Source organism: Balaenoptera physalus, assembly GCF_965194825.1.
Source record: "Balaenoptera physalus genome assembly, chromosome: 19".
In the NCBI taxonomy this organism is placed as follows: Eukaryota; Metazoa; Chordata; class Mammalia; order Artiodactyla; family Balaenopteridae; genus Balaenoptera; species Balaenoptera physalus.
This window is the reverse complement of record NC_138900.1, coordinates 50934000-50950273: the sequence shown is the minus strand read 5'-3', so window position 1 is coordinate 50950273 and position 16274 is coordinate 50934000. Positions and strand designations below refer to the sequence as shown.

General features: G+C 40.9%; 2 protein-coding genes across 8 annotated transcripts in view; one reads left to right on the top strand and one right to left on the bottom strand.

Moving 5' to 3' along the window:
- The window catches only part of NFAT5 (nuclear factor of activated T cells 5), a gene marked incomplete at its 5' end in the record, with an annotated part of 220110 nt that overhangs the window by 130424 nt on the left and 73412 nt on the right, over positions 1-16274 (bottom strand). For 2 of the 7 annotated variants that reach the window (XM_082436148.1, XM_082436149.1), the window contains 2 exons: positions 2489-2542; positions 4278-4644. The exons of 2 other annotated variants lie outside the window; for them this stretch is intronic. In XM_082436148.1, coding sequence (XP_082292274.1) covers positions 2489-2542; positions 4278-4350 — 127 coding nt within the window. 3 more of the 7 variants (XM_082436150.1, XM_082436151.1, XM_082436152.1) reach the window with 2 other exon arrangements.
- On the top strand, positions 2550-5276 carry LOC309648072 (uncharacterized protein). The gene is made up of 2 exons (XM_082436176.1): positions 2550-3895; positions 4639-5276. Exons 1-2 carry the CDS (start codon positions 3818-3820, stop codon positions 5005-5007), a joined length of 447 nt encoding a protein of 148 aa, XP_082292302.1. The 5' UTR covers positions 2550-3817; the 3' UTR covers positions 5008-5276.

The following is a 16274-nucleotide window of genomic DNA, read 5'->3' as shown; positions in this document are numbered from 1 at the left end:
TCAGTGAGTTCATATTTGTAAAGTTCCTGGCACACAGTAAGAACTATATAGATGGCTGTTTAAATTTTTTAAATTTTAAATTTAATTTTTAAAATTTAGCTAACATTTATAGAGCTTACTATACACCAGGTTAAATGCTTTCCATGAATTTGCCTCAAATAATCTTAACAACACCTCTGATGAAGATAATATTATTGCCCCCATTTAAAAAAGAGAAAATTGAAGCACAGAAAGATTAAATGACTAAGCTGAGGTCACACACAAACGTCAAACAAGGATTTGAACCCAAGTCTGACCACATAACCTACAAACTTAGCACAGATTGCTCTTATACACTAGGAGCAGTAGCCTCCTGCTGTACTATATCTTGCTGAAATAAATTAGAATTTTTTGTATTTCCTGGAATAGAGTATTTTAAACAGTAATATAAAAAATATCACTATAATACAGAAGTATTTATACATGAAATGATTATGATGTCTGATATTTGCTTTAAAATAATACAGCTTGGGCAGGGGGAGAGAGGATTAAAAAAACAAGAGTAGACATACTTTGCTAGCTATTAAAGTTTGGTGATGGGTACCACCAAACCCATAAATAAATAAATAAACCCATAAACCCATAAATAAATAAAATGATGTGTTCATCATTTTATTCTCTCCACTTCTGTGTATTCTTTAAAATGTCCATAATAAAAGGTTGAAAATAGAAATAGGGTACATAGATTAAATCCTTTCATCACACAAGCAAATAACTTTCTTATACCTTGTATCAAAGATATAAGAGAACATGACATATTTGATACTTATACATTTTACAATTTATATATAATCCATAAAGGGTGGTCTTACTTTAAATAACTGAGTATCCTCTCAACCAAAATGAAAAATCAGTGAAAGTATTTTGGCATAAACATGTAAATATACATACTAGATTGTTGCCTGCATTTCCATCAACTTGTTAAAAATATTTGCTTAAATAATTAACACTCGTTTTTTTTTCTTATCTTTCTCCTGCCTGATAATCTCTATGATTATAACACTCTGGTTTGCTGCCCAGAAAATGGATGAGTTTTTGTACAGACAAATATAACTCCACAACATGGTCACAAATTGAACAATACAAATAGAAACAACAAATCTGCTTCACCAAGAAACACTTCTAAAAATCCCTTGCCTCAAACTGTAGTTGATTTTTATACTAATATATACCATAGGTATATATATACCTATGGACTTTTTATAAGTATAAATATAATCAATAATTAATCTAAGAACTTTTATATGCTTTAAATTATAGTTAAAACAATTTAGCTGATACTTAAGGAAAAAAAATTTATTAAGCCAGACACTATACTAGGCATTTTCATACACATTAGCTCACTAAACTTGAGATTATATACATTTTTATAAAAGAACATTAAAGTTTAGAGAGGTAAAATCACTTGCCCAAGGTCACAGAGCTAAAGGTCACAAGTAGCTAAATTGGTATTCAAATTTAAGCTTAATTACAAAACCCACTTTTTCCCTTGACACCTACACTCAAGTCAAACAAATATTTAGGGCCTTTTTTAGTGGACCATAAAATGCTTACGTTACTGGTTACATATATATTTTACAGTGGCAGCTTGGGTTTGGGTAAAGAGCACCAACTACAACACAAAAGCACTGTTTGTTTCTACTATCATATGATTTTTTTCCCCCAAGTCTCTTAATTTCAGCCTCAGGTTACTCATCTTTATAATAGGAAAATTAATATTCTTGCTGTCCAGTTCCCAGGATTACATGATTCAAAAATGACATACGTGAAATCACTTCAAAAACTGCAAAAACAACAAGTAGTCCTTTTTTTGTCTTAAAATGCTAAAAACAACACAGAATAATGTTTTCTAAAGTAACTGTCAGCTGTTTAAATTATTCTACACATTCTAACATTTCCAGAACTTTCTAAAACCCTTTTTCTAAGCATAGCTCAATCATCATCTCTATTACTTGGCTTTCCTTATCCTTAAAAATGATGCAAGAGTAATGACATCAATGCTATTGTAATAAATAATTAATATGCCATTCTGAAATGCTCAGCATATTAAAGTTCTAAATTCTGACTTTCCAAACTAAATATGTGTTTGGTGTCACTCTTTTAGTTATGTTCATGATCTTAATGTTTGAGCCTTTTCATATTCAGTTTGTTTTGTAAAAAACTAGAATCAAGATATGGAATTTTAAAGTAGAACACCCAACACACAATTTTTAATAGTTTTGTGGGGTTTTTTCCCAAGGCTTCTCGAAACAGATACAATAGCTAACAAGGACATCAAACACACAAAATCCACTAAAACATTCAGCTGCTCTAAAAGAAGGATCAGGCTCTTTAGGAGAAAACTAGATTGTATGAGTTTGCAAAGTTTAACACTTTCTCATTTAAACTCCATTTCAGAGAAAGCCTTTGCATACTCACACAATATGCTTTAAAATGGCACTTTGCTGACCTTCCAATAGTCCAGCTCTATGAAAATTCTGTGATGGGTGTAACTTCAGAGAATCTGAAAAACACAAAAAGCATTAAGTACTTTTTATGCTGAATGACTTAAAAAAAAAAAAAAAAAGCCAAGGATAGCATACATCTCTTATATAATTGTCACGTATTTTTAAGAGCTAAAGTCCCTATTTGTGAATATATTCTTGGCAAAAGAAGGCTGAATTGCCTCTACACTGGTCTCTATACTAAACTTAGATTTTCATAAAGCATTTGTTTCATGGAAAATTATCTGGTGATTACTGCACAAACGGTGTTAATGTCTTGACTATTTTTAGCACCCAACTGTACCACATTAGCCCTTCTCTAAGAATCACCTCTAGATATCGTCTCTTCCTTTTTGACACTCAAAACTACAATATTTCCAAACTACTTCAGGATGGTGACTGCCAACTAAAGTCATCAGAGCAACAGACAATGGCTACAGTTACTAAGTAGGACTCTGTGTACAAACTCAATCGTCAGTCTATAAAGTCCAGCACCTTCCAGAGAAAACCACCTCACTCTGATTCACTTCAACGATTTTAAATACACGAATGTGAAGCTGAAGCCCCCCTTTTTGCAGGGGGGTGGAATCAGCGGATGGATACATCAAATCAAAAACTGAAGAAACCCTGAATTTCTCAGGAAGGAGGTTCACAATGGCACACAATGTTTTTTTTAACATGGTAAAATGAATAGCTAATAGCCCAGTTATGTCTTTTGCCCCCTCCCAGTGATTTAAAAAGTGACTAAGAGTGCAGTGGGAGCATTTTGGTTTGATGGCCCTTGCACAAGGAACCTGTTCTAACACATTCTTGTGGTGTCCAGTATAGGAATTTAACCCCAGTAGAGATCAGCTCAAGTGTTAATATTTTATATCCCGGGAATCCCCTTCAGGCCTTAGCCAAAAGAATTTTAAAACGGGAAACTGTGTCCGATGCCCCCTCCCTGCAAGGAGCCCTTGAACGGCAACGAAAGAGAAAATTCTCAAAGGACAGCGACTGTGCCTGAGCCGGTACCCCTGGGACAGGAGAGGAATAAAACTAATCCAGAGAGAGCGCCCCTCTCTTTGTAAAACAGAGGCAGAAGTAAGTAATTAGAATGCCACAGAAGTGCAAAGAGAGGGAAAAAAGAAAGAAAGAAAAGGAAAGAAAATTCGGGCTCTTTCCAGCCATAAGATGACGAGGAAAGAAGGACGTCTGGTCGAGGGGGGCCGTCCCAACAAGGGGAGGGAGTGGACTAGGCCGGAGGGAGAGGGGGGCAGAACGACGGCGCACAAACAACCTGGAGGGGGAGAAAAATGGTGACCCTGCACCCAGAACCCGCTACAGGCTACGCCACCCGTTTGGGGGCAACTTTGCCGGGGACGATGGTCCTGGTAAGAGGAGCCGCGGCGGCCGGATCGCGGCGGCCCCAGCGCGGGGCCCAGTCCGGGGTGATCCCCGAGCCGGGGAGGCCAGGGCCGGCCGCTCGAGGAGGGTGGCGGGGCCCGACCCGCCGAGGAGCGCTCAGAGCCACCGGGTCTGCAGAGACCTGGGGGCCGACGGCATTTGGGCCCCGTGCGGCCGGCGGCTCCGCGGGGGAGGGGCCGCCACTCCTCCCGGGCCCCTTCCACCAACCCCCGACCTCCTCGGCCTCTCCCCACCCCCCAAGACAGGCCATCCCGGCAGGGGCTCGGCAGCCGCCCCCGACCGGGACCCCTCCGGCTCCCCGGGGCTGGGCCTCCCCGCCCCCACGCCCCAGCCCCCAGCCTGACTCACCTCGCGAGTACAGGGACTTGGGCGACTCCAGGTCTAGGTCCGCGCTGAGCAATGAGATGAAGTCCGAGGGCATCGCAGCTCGACCCAGCCCGGCCCGAGGGCAGCGGGAGGGGGGGAGCGGCGGTGGCGGCGGCACCTCCTCTCCGGGACCGCGGGCACCGAACCGGGGGCGGCAGGCGAGGGCGGCTGCCGCTGCCTCCTCCTCGAGGGCAGTGACTTCCACCGAGCCGAGGACCGAGGAAACGGCGGTGGGGTGGAGGGGAAACTCCACGGGGACTAATTCTCGGCGAGCCAGGAGGGGGGTTCAGGGCGGGGAAAGGGAAGGGGAGAACCAACGGGTCCGTTTGGTGCTTCTCCTCAGCGAAAACTGACGGTCGCTGCCGCCACCGCCGCCGCCGCCGCCGCTGACAGGAATCTGAGCCCCGCCTCCCGCGGGGCACTGCGCAGGCGCGGAGGCGGGGGGCGCCCCAGAGCGGGGAAGAGCCCGGGCGGCGAAGGAGGGCGGAGAGGCGCACCACGGAACAGCATCAACAAGGGCTTCGCTTCCTGCGAACAGCGGCCTGGGGCTGCCGTTCCCGAGCAGGGAAAGGGCCCCGCCGGCAGGGAGAGAGGGAAGCTGGGAGGTGTCCGCGCCTGGGGCCCCGGGGAGGGAAAAGGTATTTACACCGACCTGGTGGCGGCGAGCCGAAGGCGGCCGGCCCAGCGCCGAGCTGAGCGCAGGAGGAGATAGACCTGGGGAGGGGGGGAGCCGAGGCGTCTTCGAGAAGAGGGGAAAGACCTCAGAGCCGGAACGTCCTGGGTGGGCAGGCTTGGGGTCTCGCAGGGGAATGGAGTGTCGTCGCTTGCACAGTCACCATCCCTTTGGGGTTTGCATAGCAATGTCTGAATTGAGTTGGTCAAAAGGCTGTCAAACTCATTTCTTAATTAGGAAATGACGGACCATATCCTGAAGACCTCGCGTTATTGGTTGTTTTTTAATTAAAGTACCCTTTCCCCTTACCTTTGCCTTTCCCCTTTTTTCTCTCCCCCCTCCCCCAACCTTTAGGAGCTGAAAAAAAATTTTTTTTTTTTAAGTCTTTCTGATTGTGCTGGGATGGCCGGGTTTATTCGGTGTGGGTGATAAAAGTCGATTTAAAAATTGAGTCATATGAATCCACGTGACTGTTGTAGAGGAAAAAAGCAAACTTAAAAACCATTCTTCCAAACGGTTTTCATTTTTTTACCTTTGCACTAGGCAAGGATGGGGGAAGAACACATTTGAGTTTTTGCTATTCTGTTCATGGCGGCCAAAAGTTTCCGTTGCAAAAACTGAAAATCCTCACCTACACCGCAGACCGTTTCCTGACTCTAATAGACTTATGAGAAATTTTTAATCAAGTTATTAAAATATCAGTTGGAGTGCAGGGTATGCTACTTGGGAAGTAATTTTAATCTTGTGTAGAATATTGATGCCAGCGGTCACTGGGGCAACATTTTTAAGCTATTTGAGTTGGTTTAGTTTCTCTTATTTTATCTACAAAGATAGTTACAAAGCTTAAAAATTAGTGTTTTATATATATGTATATATATATATATATGCATACATATGTATACACACGCACAATTTATAGAGCCTTTCCCCTAGGAATTTGAGCAGTTCATCTGGACTTGGAGTGGTGGGCATGGGGGAGAAGCTGTCAGCAAAGGAGGCCCCTGTGCAGGTGTATCTGCGGTGGGTCCCTCTGCAAAGCTTTACCTGCAGACTTAGAATTTAAACTTGTGTCATCGGAGTCTACCTATCTTTCCATCTGAACATCTGAGTCAGGTTGCCCAATTCTCTTTACTGCATTCTGTGTAGTAATCAACCCTGTGAACATTTTCTTCCTGTCAGAGGTAAGAAAGCTTTTCAGAACCACCCCAAGATGGCAAAGCAAAATAAGAAACTGTCCTCAAATCTACATCACCACTGTACGCTGTTGTAACAAGTCCCAACGGAAGTCCCTTCAAAACTGGTCCGAGTCCCACTCATTTAAGAGAGGAAGATTCAAACCCCACATTGCCCAACGGGCTAAGGCCTAGGCCAAAGCTTTTGAATCTGAGTAGGTGTAAACACCTGTTGGAGACCTCCCCCCTCCATTAGTCAATATATAATGTGAGGAGAGGAAATTGCAATGCACCAGGCAGAACCCCAATACAAAAAAAAAAAAATGGGGTGAGTCACTCTGAGTGTATCCCTCTTCCCCAGACCTATGTAATCATTCAACAACTTAGGGTATAGGAAATCCCCATTGCTGTTCTGACTCTAATTAACAAGTCAAGAATTGGCAAGGCCTCTTCCTTCCCCTTTCCCTCAACACTTCTCTGCCCTTTTGTGATTTTTTTTTTTCCCCAGGACTGATGCTTTGTTGTTTATGTTAATCAGATTTCCCCTGATTAAGTAAGAGCAAAGTGAATAGGGGTCTCCCAAAGAGTGACTTGACCTAGACTGAGAATTCCAAGGATTCTTTAAGCTCAGGCCCCACTCCATCAAGCCCTGCATCAAGCAGTGATTATATCTAAATGAATTTGAAAATTCAATGGTTAACTCCACCTCCCATCCTTTTACAGAGATACATTTTTTGGAAAAAACGCTTAAATGGATAGTTTTCATGGTCTTGCTTCACAATAGCATAGAGACCCAGATTTTCAGTTTGTACTTAAATTTTCAGTGACTGAAAACACACATAAATTCATTAGTAAACAGTGTTTGCTCTGCTCTGGTCACAAAATACAATATGATCTTCCTGATATTCAGGGTTACCAAAAATAACTATCTGATCATTGTGTCTTTAGTAAATTACATGCTACCTCAAGTTCCAATGATATTTCCTTCTCTGGTCATTAATATCTCATTTGCTTCCTTCTATATGATATTAGAAATAATCTTATTTTATACTTTAAAAACCACCCTATCACCAAATCGTATACCTTCATAAAACCTTATGCACAACAAAAAGTAAAACTTTAAGTATATAACCTTTGGAAATTTCCTCTCACTGAAAATTACAATAGAATCATGGAACAAAACATAAAGCAGATTTAGTAGTTTGTAGAATTTCTTTACATTACTTCCCAATTGTTGTATCACATTCCCTAGTTATTTGATTAAAAAGTCACAAGAAGCCCAGATTCAACTACAAGGTTGTGTAAATTATGCAATAGAGCGGCAGTTCTTATATTGATGGTGTGTTCTTTAACCCCTCCTGGACCTGTTTAGGCCCTTAGTGAATTGTGTAGCTGGTTCTGCTCTCAATGAAAGAGGTTCAAATATTAACCACTGAACAGGAATTAAACAAACTCATACAGAAGAGAGGAATGTGTTGTCACAAGATCTACAGAATCTTCATCATTGTAATACAGTTAAGGCTGTTGAAATAATTTTAGTCACATGTACATTCTAGAGAACCTGCTAAACAAACACAAAACCTGAAAGGAAAATTTCTAGAGAGATCCGAGTCATAGACCAAAAAAGCGTTTAGACCACAAATTATCTTTGCCCCACCTTGGGAGCACTCCTTAATAATGGAGAATTGGAACTTCCCTGGTGGCACAGTGGTTAAGAATCCGCCTGCCAATGCAGGGCACACGGGTTCGATCCCTGGTCCGGGAAGATCCCACATGCCGCAGAGCAACTAAGCCCATGTGCCACAACTACTGAGCCTGCGCTCTAGAGCCCGCGGGCCACAACTCCTGAGCGCGCAAGCCACAACTACTGAAGCCTACGCGCCTAGAGCCTGTGCTCCACAACAAGAGAAGCCCCCGCGATGAGAAGCCTGTGCACCGCAACAAAGAGCAGCCTCTGCTCAACGCCACTAGAGAAAGGCTGCGCGGAGCAATGAAAACCCAACGTGGCTAAAAATAAATAAAATTTATTTAAATTTTAAAAAAATAATGGAGAGTTGATGGTGGTGGGAAATAGCAGTGACTAAATTTGTGCTGAAATTGTAACCAAATTCTTATTTGATTGTGTTTATGTGTCTATCTTCACCCTTAGAACGTGTTCTAGCAAATATTTCTGAAGACGAAATTTGTTTCCATAGTTTTGCCATTGAGTTAAGAATATTCTCACCTCTTACATCTTTCAAAGTGCCGAAATCTGATAATCAAGCATCTAATTCACTTTGATGAAGTACTTTGGCACTTTATGAGTTGGTTGGTCTGAGTCGGAGTTTTCATTTGAAGTCTCATGGAGACAAAAGTCTCTCAAGATCTAGAATGATTTCAAGTCCTGAGATACAGTGCAATCAGTTTGAATCCAGCAGACTTAGCAGTGAGAAAGGAGGTAAATGCCAGAGGGATTCAAAGGGTGGATTAGGGAGGAGAAATTTTAATGGGAAAATAGAAACCCCTGAGTGCATTAAACCAAGAAAGGAAGACATCTCTAGGTCATCCCATCCCAACAGTAGGCGGGTTAGACTTATGCAAACTGCACAAGTTCTTATTCACACTGGTCTTGATACCACCACCTACGTTTGCTATGGTGCTCTTTCCACATCTAATTATAATATATGTTGAGTCTAGTAGCCCTACCTCAGCTGTAATATTAGTTTGACCAAGAGTACAAATTAGAAGTGGTTTTACAATTTGCCATTACCCTCTCTCAATTCATGGAGTTTTAACCTGAGGTCCATGTCCTTCAAGACATCTGTGATCTCCCTAAACTTGTATACAAATTTTTGCAACTGTGTACCTACATACATCTCTTTCTTTGGGATGAAAGTCTTTAACATTCATAAGCTTTCTTAAAAAGAAATCCATAACCTGGAAAAGATGAAAAACCATTCCTCCATATGAATCAAATCCATTCTTCCCTCTTTCCACAAATGGGCTCCTGGAACTATGCTAGGTACAGGAAACACGAAGATTTTTACAGAGACGAATATGAGAAGTTTACTCTCAGCCTGATGAGGGAGATGACCTGTAAGTAAACAAACTCGCATTGTGACAGGTGCTAAGCTAGAGTTCTGTACAGGTATCTAGAAATAAATTATCCTTTTGCTTTCTTAGCTGATAGAGGGGAAAATGAAGGAATGTCACCTAACACATCACTCTTTCTCCTCCGCCTGCTATACCCCACAGCTGATATCTCTTTACTCCAACCCCAATTTCCTAAAGTGGTTAAAAGAGGCTAGATAATTGCAGGGCAAAGTTCTAACATACAAATGTTTACATTGTGATGCATCACAGCTATTATGTGTTGATACAAATATTCCAAGAAATACCTGGGCTTCATTGGACTTTGTCAGTAGATGGTCAAAGAAGCAGTGTCTTTTTTTTTCAGCTTTGCTGAGGATTATGGCTAAATACTTAGGTTAAGGATGCAATGATAAAATAGTTGAATTGGTCATCCACAACTAAGCTCCAGAATTGAAGGGCTAAGTTGAAGTTATTGGATAAACTAGACTGACTTTAGAAATAATATATTCTACCTGAGAAACATTTGTTTCAGCCGAATAGAGAAAGGTGGACCGCTCCAGACATGGGAAGCAACACACAAGGGATCTACCCACAGGTGTTAGAATCTAATTATAAAATATGAGGCTTAGAGAGAATATTCATTTATTTATTCATTCAGTTTCTCTACCTGTAAAAATCCTACTTATCCTTCAAAGTCCAGCTCAGATATTAGTTCACCTGTGAATTCATCCTGAACCCTTCCAAGCAATATTAATTTTTCTCCCCTCTGGGTTCCCATAGCATTTTGTTCAAACTGTTAGTATAGCAATTATCACAGTGAATTACATTTCATGGATCCCTCTCTAATATATTGTGAACACTGGTTGTACAGTCTCTAAGAAGATCAAAATAAATAAAACACATCCTTGCCCTAAATAACTTATAATTGATTGTGAGCACATAATTTAGCACCAAGACAGAATGAAACAAACTCTCTAATAAGCCATTTGTAGATATTTTAATAGGAATTTGACACTGGGTACAGAGATGGATAGAATGAAAGGAGAAACTAAAAAAGTAAGAAAAGGGCAGAGGTGAAAGGCCTTAAATATTATGCCAAGGATTTTGTTCTTTATCCTATAGGCACTGGGGGGCCATTGAAGGTTTTTGAGGAGGTAAATGACCTGCCCGGAGCTCTATTTTAAATAAATAACAGAGGCAGCAGTGTGGAGAGTAAATTGGCATCTGAGAGCCTGGAAAGGGAACCCAGGCAAGAGTGAATGAGGCCCTAAAGAGAAGAGTCTGAAAAAAATGGAAAGAAGGCGTTATGTAGTATATATCGTGAAAGTGGAATTAGAGGAACTCAAAACTGCTTAAATGTTGAGTGAGGGAGAGAGAAATTCTGAGAATATTCAAGAAAAGGAGATAATGGGACAAAGGTTTGAAATATCCACCAATAGTTTCTTCATCGTTGGAGTCCAATAGCTTAACCTATCAAAAAAATATTTAACAGAGATGCAAACACCACTAAACATGAATTACCCCAAGAGACTTTATACTTAGTTATCTAGAGCAGCAAAAACTCTAACCAGAAAAGAAATTATCCTAGATTTACTTCTTACCAGTAGGAAATCCAAGTAAACAACTTGCTGAAACTCAGTAAAAGAGTAAACTGATAAGAAACAAATCTACATGAGCTTGCATTCCCAATTTTCACTCTAAACATACTTCAGCATTAACATTTAAGCCTTTAAATGCTTGCTTTCAGAGTAACTGCATGTGGAAGAATTTCAAGAATCCTAAAGGCCAACAATTCTTCCGAAAAAAAGAAAAAAAAAAGGCTTGTGGAAATAAAAAGCAGCCATGATGTCTTTAAAGAGGATCAGTTTGCAAACCTTCCATTCACGGAAGACTTGGGTAATAATGGACCTAAGGTTTACTCTGTAAGGCCTAGCCCAGAAGCATTTAAAAGCCAGGTAAAAAACAGGCTAAGGGAACTCTGCACTTAGCCCCAATTGTCTGAACTGGAGCCATAAGGAACAAATAGATCATCTGCCCTTTATAGCTATTAAATAAGTATCCTTTTTGGGTACAAGAGATATGAAAAGGGGGGAAATTCAGGAAGAGAAAAACAGAGAGAAAAACCCATGGAGGATTGATCTAGTAGATTTCCTTCAGAGGGAAAGAGGAAGATGTAACCTGTATCACTGCTCTTGAGCAGGTTCACCCTAAGCCCCAAATCTGACTTTGTCTGCAGAGTTGGGGGCCACCTTTAGAGTTCTCATTGCTTCTAGATAGACCTGGTATTTTCTCTGCAGTGTTCACATACCTCAGTGGTCAAAATCTACCCAAGGAGCATGTAATCACACGATCCAAGGAAATATCTGACAGATATGTATTACTCATGGATGCACACACCTGTTTATGATAAGTCTATCAGAGGCTATTTGATGAAGTGGCCAGTGAACTGACTCGGAACCAGGAGTCCTCTAAGTTCTAGTTCTAAGCACATACTAAGCAGAGGATGTGCACTTTTGGAATGCCCAGCAGGCAGTCACACTTCTCCTGAGTAGTGTGACTTTCCTCCAGGGAGGAGTTTTGGCTTTCCCTCTGGACTTAATCCTGGGTGGGGTAAGGCTGGACCGGCTGGCAACACCTCACCACAAAGAGGAAAGAGCCTGTCTGAAGTGGAGGGAGCAGAGGAAGCATTGCCAAGAGGTGGAGAGAGAGGAAAAACAGAACCTGAAAAAGTCATTTGAGTCTCTGGAGGAAGCCATGCCTGACTTCAATGATCTGAATGGATAAATTCCTTTTTTTTTTTTTTTTTCTTAAGAGGTTTGGGATTGGGTTTTCTGTCACTTCAAAGTGAGAAAGTCTTAACTTGATACAATCTGCCCAAGTTTATGGAACTTTTCTTGGGCTTTTGTCTCCTTTCTGTGAAATAAGTGGGTTAGATTACTTATCAGGCAGGCATTGTGTTTGGATGCTAGTAACACACACCAGTGGCTCACAGGTTTTATTTTTCTCATGCAAGGAGTCTGGATTAGGCAATCCAGGGCTAGTCTTGAAGTCCCATGATGCCATCAGGTACACAGGCTTTCTCCTCTGCTAGGGTTTGAGATTTGGGCCCTTGTTCTCATGTTTGCAAGACGGCTGTCACCTCCAGGCATCCTGTCTGCATTTTGGCAAGAGGAAAATGGAAGGGTAAAGGGCAAAAGAAACAACTCTGGTCCCTGGAACACCCACACGGTGGGTTCTACTTACATGTCACTGGGCAGGATTGTGTCACATGGTCATCCCAGCTAAAAGAAGGCTGGGAAATGTGTAGGTACATTAGATGGCTACACTGATGCTCTCTGAACACAACTGGGGGTCAGGTGGCAAGGAAGAGGGGGAGAACAGATGTTGGGTAGACATTTACAGACAATTACAGCACCTGCTGCAGACTGCATAATAGCAAAGGTAACCTCCCTTTCTGAAATTCTGTAATTCCAATCTTCTTTCTACTTCGTATTACCTAATCCTTTCTTTTTTCTTTTTTCTTTTTTCACCATGCCATGCGGCTTGTGGGATCTTAGTTCCCTGACAAGGGATTGAACCCGCACCTTGGGCAGTGAAAGTGCAGAGTCCTAACCACTGGACCGCCAGGGAATTCCCTCTAATCCTTTCTTAATGCAAAAGAGCTAAATATTTTGCATAAAGAGAGCACATTTTAAAAATCTCAAATTTTGGAGAAGTAGCGGTACATCTCATCAATGAAAAGACCGTAGGTACACATGAGATATCAGATTGTTAGTCAAAAACCCTTCACATTTATTTTCTCTTCTGTGAAACTTCCTTCAACTTTTAAATTTCAATCTTCAGGAAGCCTATTCCCACTCATCTCAACTATTCTGATGTCTTCTTTAATTGAACTAAGTTCTCTGATTTTTCCTTCATAGCTTCCAGTACTTCTCAAATGATTTAGAGCCTCATCTTTTATCTCTCCAACTAAATTGTAAACTCGTAAAAAACAGAGCCCAACACTTAGCACAATGCGGTGTTTGTAGAGAGCAATCAATAATGGCTGAATGAATGAATAATTGAAATCTGAATTTCTATGTCTTTTCTCTCCTCAGAACTCCTGTCCTCAATGCATGCTTGTTAACTGACTGCACCTCAGGGTCATTACCAAGGCAATTTGTATCCTAGGAAGCCAGCTTTAGAAAGCCTTTGATTTTCTACCTTTAAATCCTCTCCAGCATTGTACATTCAGGTCAGCCTCAGGAATCAGCACCCTAATCACCTCCCTTCGCCTAAGTGTTTCACCTAGACCCTTACTTTTTTTTTTTTTTTTTTTTTTTGCCACTTGGCTTGCAGGATCTTAGTTCCCTGACCAGGATCAAATCGAACCCGGGCCCACGCAGTGGAAGCACCGAGTCCTCACCACTGCACCACCAGGGAATTCTCTAGACCCTTAACATTTTAACAGATTAAAGGTCTTACCTTCAGGAAATTCTTCTTATATCTAAATTAAATTCTGTACACTGCCGTGTCCTCCCCCTTCACTCTCTAAGTTGACAGAGCATAGTAGGTAACATGTTCGCCAATGCTTTATACAGGGCTGAGTGGATTGTTTCTTTTTTTTAGTTAAAAAAAAAGTTATGTGGGGGTTTTATACTGCTAAAGCAATAAGTGTTCATTGTAAAAACCAAAAATAATAGCAGAAAATATAAATAAGAAAGTAATAAATAACAATTAGTCAAAAACTCCTAAACCACCACATAGAGACGATCACTTACCATGTATCTTCATGGAAATTTTCTATGTATATTTGCATTCTATATACAAAAATTGACTACACTATGTATACTATTATCCTGCCTTCTTGATGTAACTGTGGACATCAGTACACATCAATAAATATTTTTAATAATGTGTGACGGCAAAGGAGTACTTGACTGTAGAATCAATCTTAATTTATTAGCCAATCACTCACTTTTTTTTATGATTCTTTTTTTAAATTAATTAATTTATTTATTTACTTTTGGCTGCACTGGGTCTTCATTGCTGCATGCGGGCTTTTCTCTAGTTGTGGCAAGTGGGGGCTACTCTTCATTGTGGTGCACGGGCTTCTCATTGTGGTGGCTTCTCCTGTTGTGGAGCACAGGCTCTAGGCGCACGGGCTTCAGTAGTTGTGGCACATGGGCTCAGTAGTTGTGGCTCGCGGGCTCTAGAGCACAGGCTCAGTAGTTGTGGCTCACTGGCTTAGTTGCTCCGCGGCACGTGGGATCTACCCCGACCAGGGCTGGAACCCGTGTCCCCTGCATTGGCAGGCAGGCCAATCACTTACTTTTGTCATTTAGTCTATTTCCTTTCTTGAAAACGTTTGTAAATACCACTGAGATGAACATCCTTGTAGCTAATCTGTATTTATAGCCTTTTCTTAATTATTTCCCTTGGATATACCCCTCGATAAGTTTTACTTTGATGAGCAGTAAGGAAAAACAATGTATGAAATAAGAGAGAATGAAGCAAGTCCATAGTAGCTTTTCACCATTATTTTGGGACCTAAAATGTGTTTGGCTTGCAGGTTCGAGGGCTTACTCAGCATAACGTAACGCAGCGATTTTAAAATATATTCCTGTGGCTCAACACCTGGAAATCCGAGCTCTCTGCAAAACACTGCAGAAATGCTGATAGGGAAACTTAAAATCACAAAACACATAACTTCATGCTACATCAGAAACCATCCTATTCCAGCATCTAGTACAGACAAGCATGAGGTATCCAGTTAAGAAAAACACATCAGGGAGTTCCCTGGTGGCGCAGTAGTTCAGAGTCCGCCTGCCAATGCAGGGGACATGGGTTCAAGCCCTGGTCCGGGAAGATCCCACATGCCGCACAGCAACTAAGCCCGTGCACCACAACTACTGAGCCTGCTCTCTAGAGCCCACAAGCCACAACTACTGAGCCCATGTGCCACAACTACTGAAACCCGCCTGCCACAACTACTGAAGCCTGTGCGCCTAGAGCCCGTGCTCTGCAATAAGAGAAGCCACCGCGATGAGAAGCCCGCGGACTGCAAAAAAGAGTAGCCCCCGCTCGCCACAACTAGAGAAAGCCCGCGGGCAGCAACGAAGACCCAAAGCAGCCAAAAATAAATAAACAAATAAACAAACAAATAAATTTATTTTTAAAAAAAGAAAAACACATCAGAGAAAAATTTTTAACTGAGAAAGTTTGGCCCATTAATTAATTATTGTTCTACTCTAAACTGAAAAAAGGCTGTCATTATCTGATTTGGTGGAGCTCAAAAACTATTAGTGCAGATGGAAAAGCAGAATATTTTGTTTTGAGTCTCTACTCTGCCACTTATTAAATGCATAAATCTCTTAAACACTCTGAAGCCTCAATCTCCTCTTCTGCAAAATGGGTTTATAATAGTACCTTTGTCATTCACAGTGTTATTACAGAGAAAAAATGAGCTAAACTGTGAAAAAGCACTTTGTGAAGTGTAATATTGTAACACAAATGTCACCAGTAATGGTTATTGTAATTGATGAAGTGTTGAAAAATTCAGGCTTTCCTAGAACTGAGTTTGTTACAAAGATTGGACAGCATAAATATAATCCTAAATATAAGAATTTAATGATTTGAGAGCACTCTATCAAACCTGCCATAAAATAAATATCTTATAGAAAAAAATACTTAAATCAACCTTCAAAAGATGAGGTTAAAAAATTCCTTTCAGTTCTATAAGTTCTTTTATTCTGTGACTCAGGTGGGAAGGGACACTTATTCTATGAACTTTTATTGTTGTTCAGTAGTTTATTCTTACATGGAAACTTAAAGGACCTAAACTTTATAAAAATAAGTAGCTTTTCAGAATGGAAAAAATGTCTCTATACTAAAATCATAAGCGCAAAAAACAACAGTATATGAACAAGAACTGAAAGATAGTAGGCAACAATAAGAATATTTACACCAAGATGGCAGCTTTACAGATTTTTCTTTTCAAAATTCCTGTTATTCATAATATATCATTTGAAATAAATTTTTAAATGTATAAAGAATTGTCTTTCCTCTTTGTCTTATCTTTTT

Excerpts from the sequence above, each read along its gene's own strand:
- LOC309648072 (XM_082436176.1), top strand. The coding sequence starts at position 3,818 with ATGGTGACCCTGCACCCAGAACCCGCTACAGGCTACGCCACCCGTTTG. Across the intron at positions 3,896-4,638 it reads TGCCGGGGACGATGGTCCTG|CGAAAACTGACGGTCGCTGC; the intron begins GTAAGAGGAGCC and ends GCTTCTCCTCAG.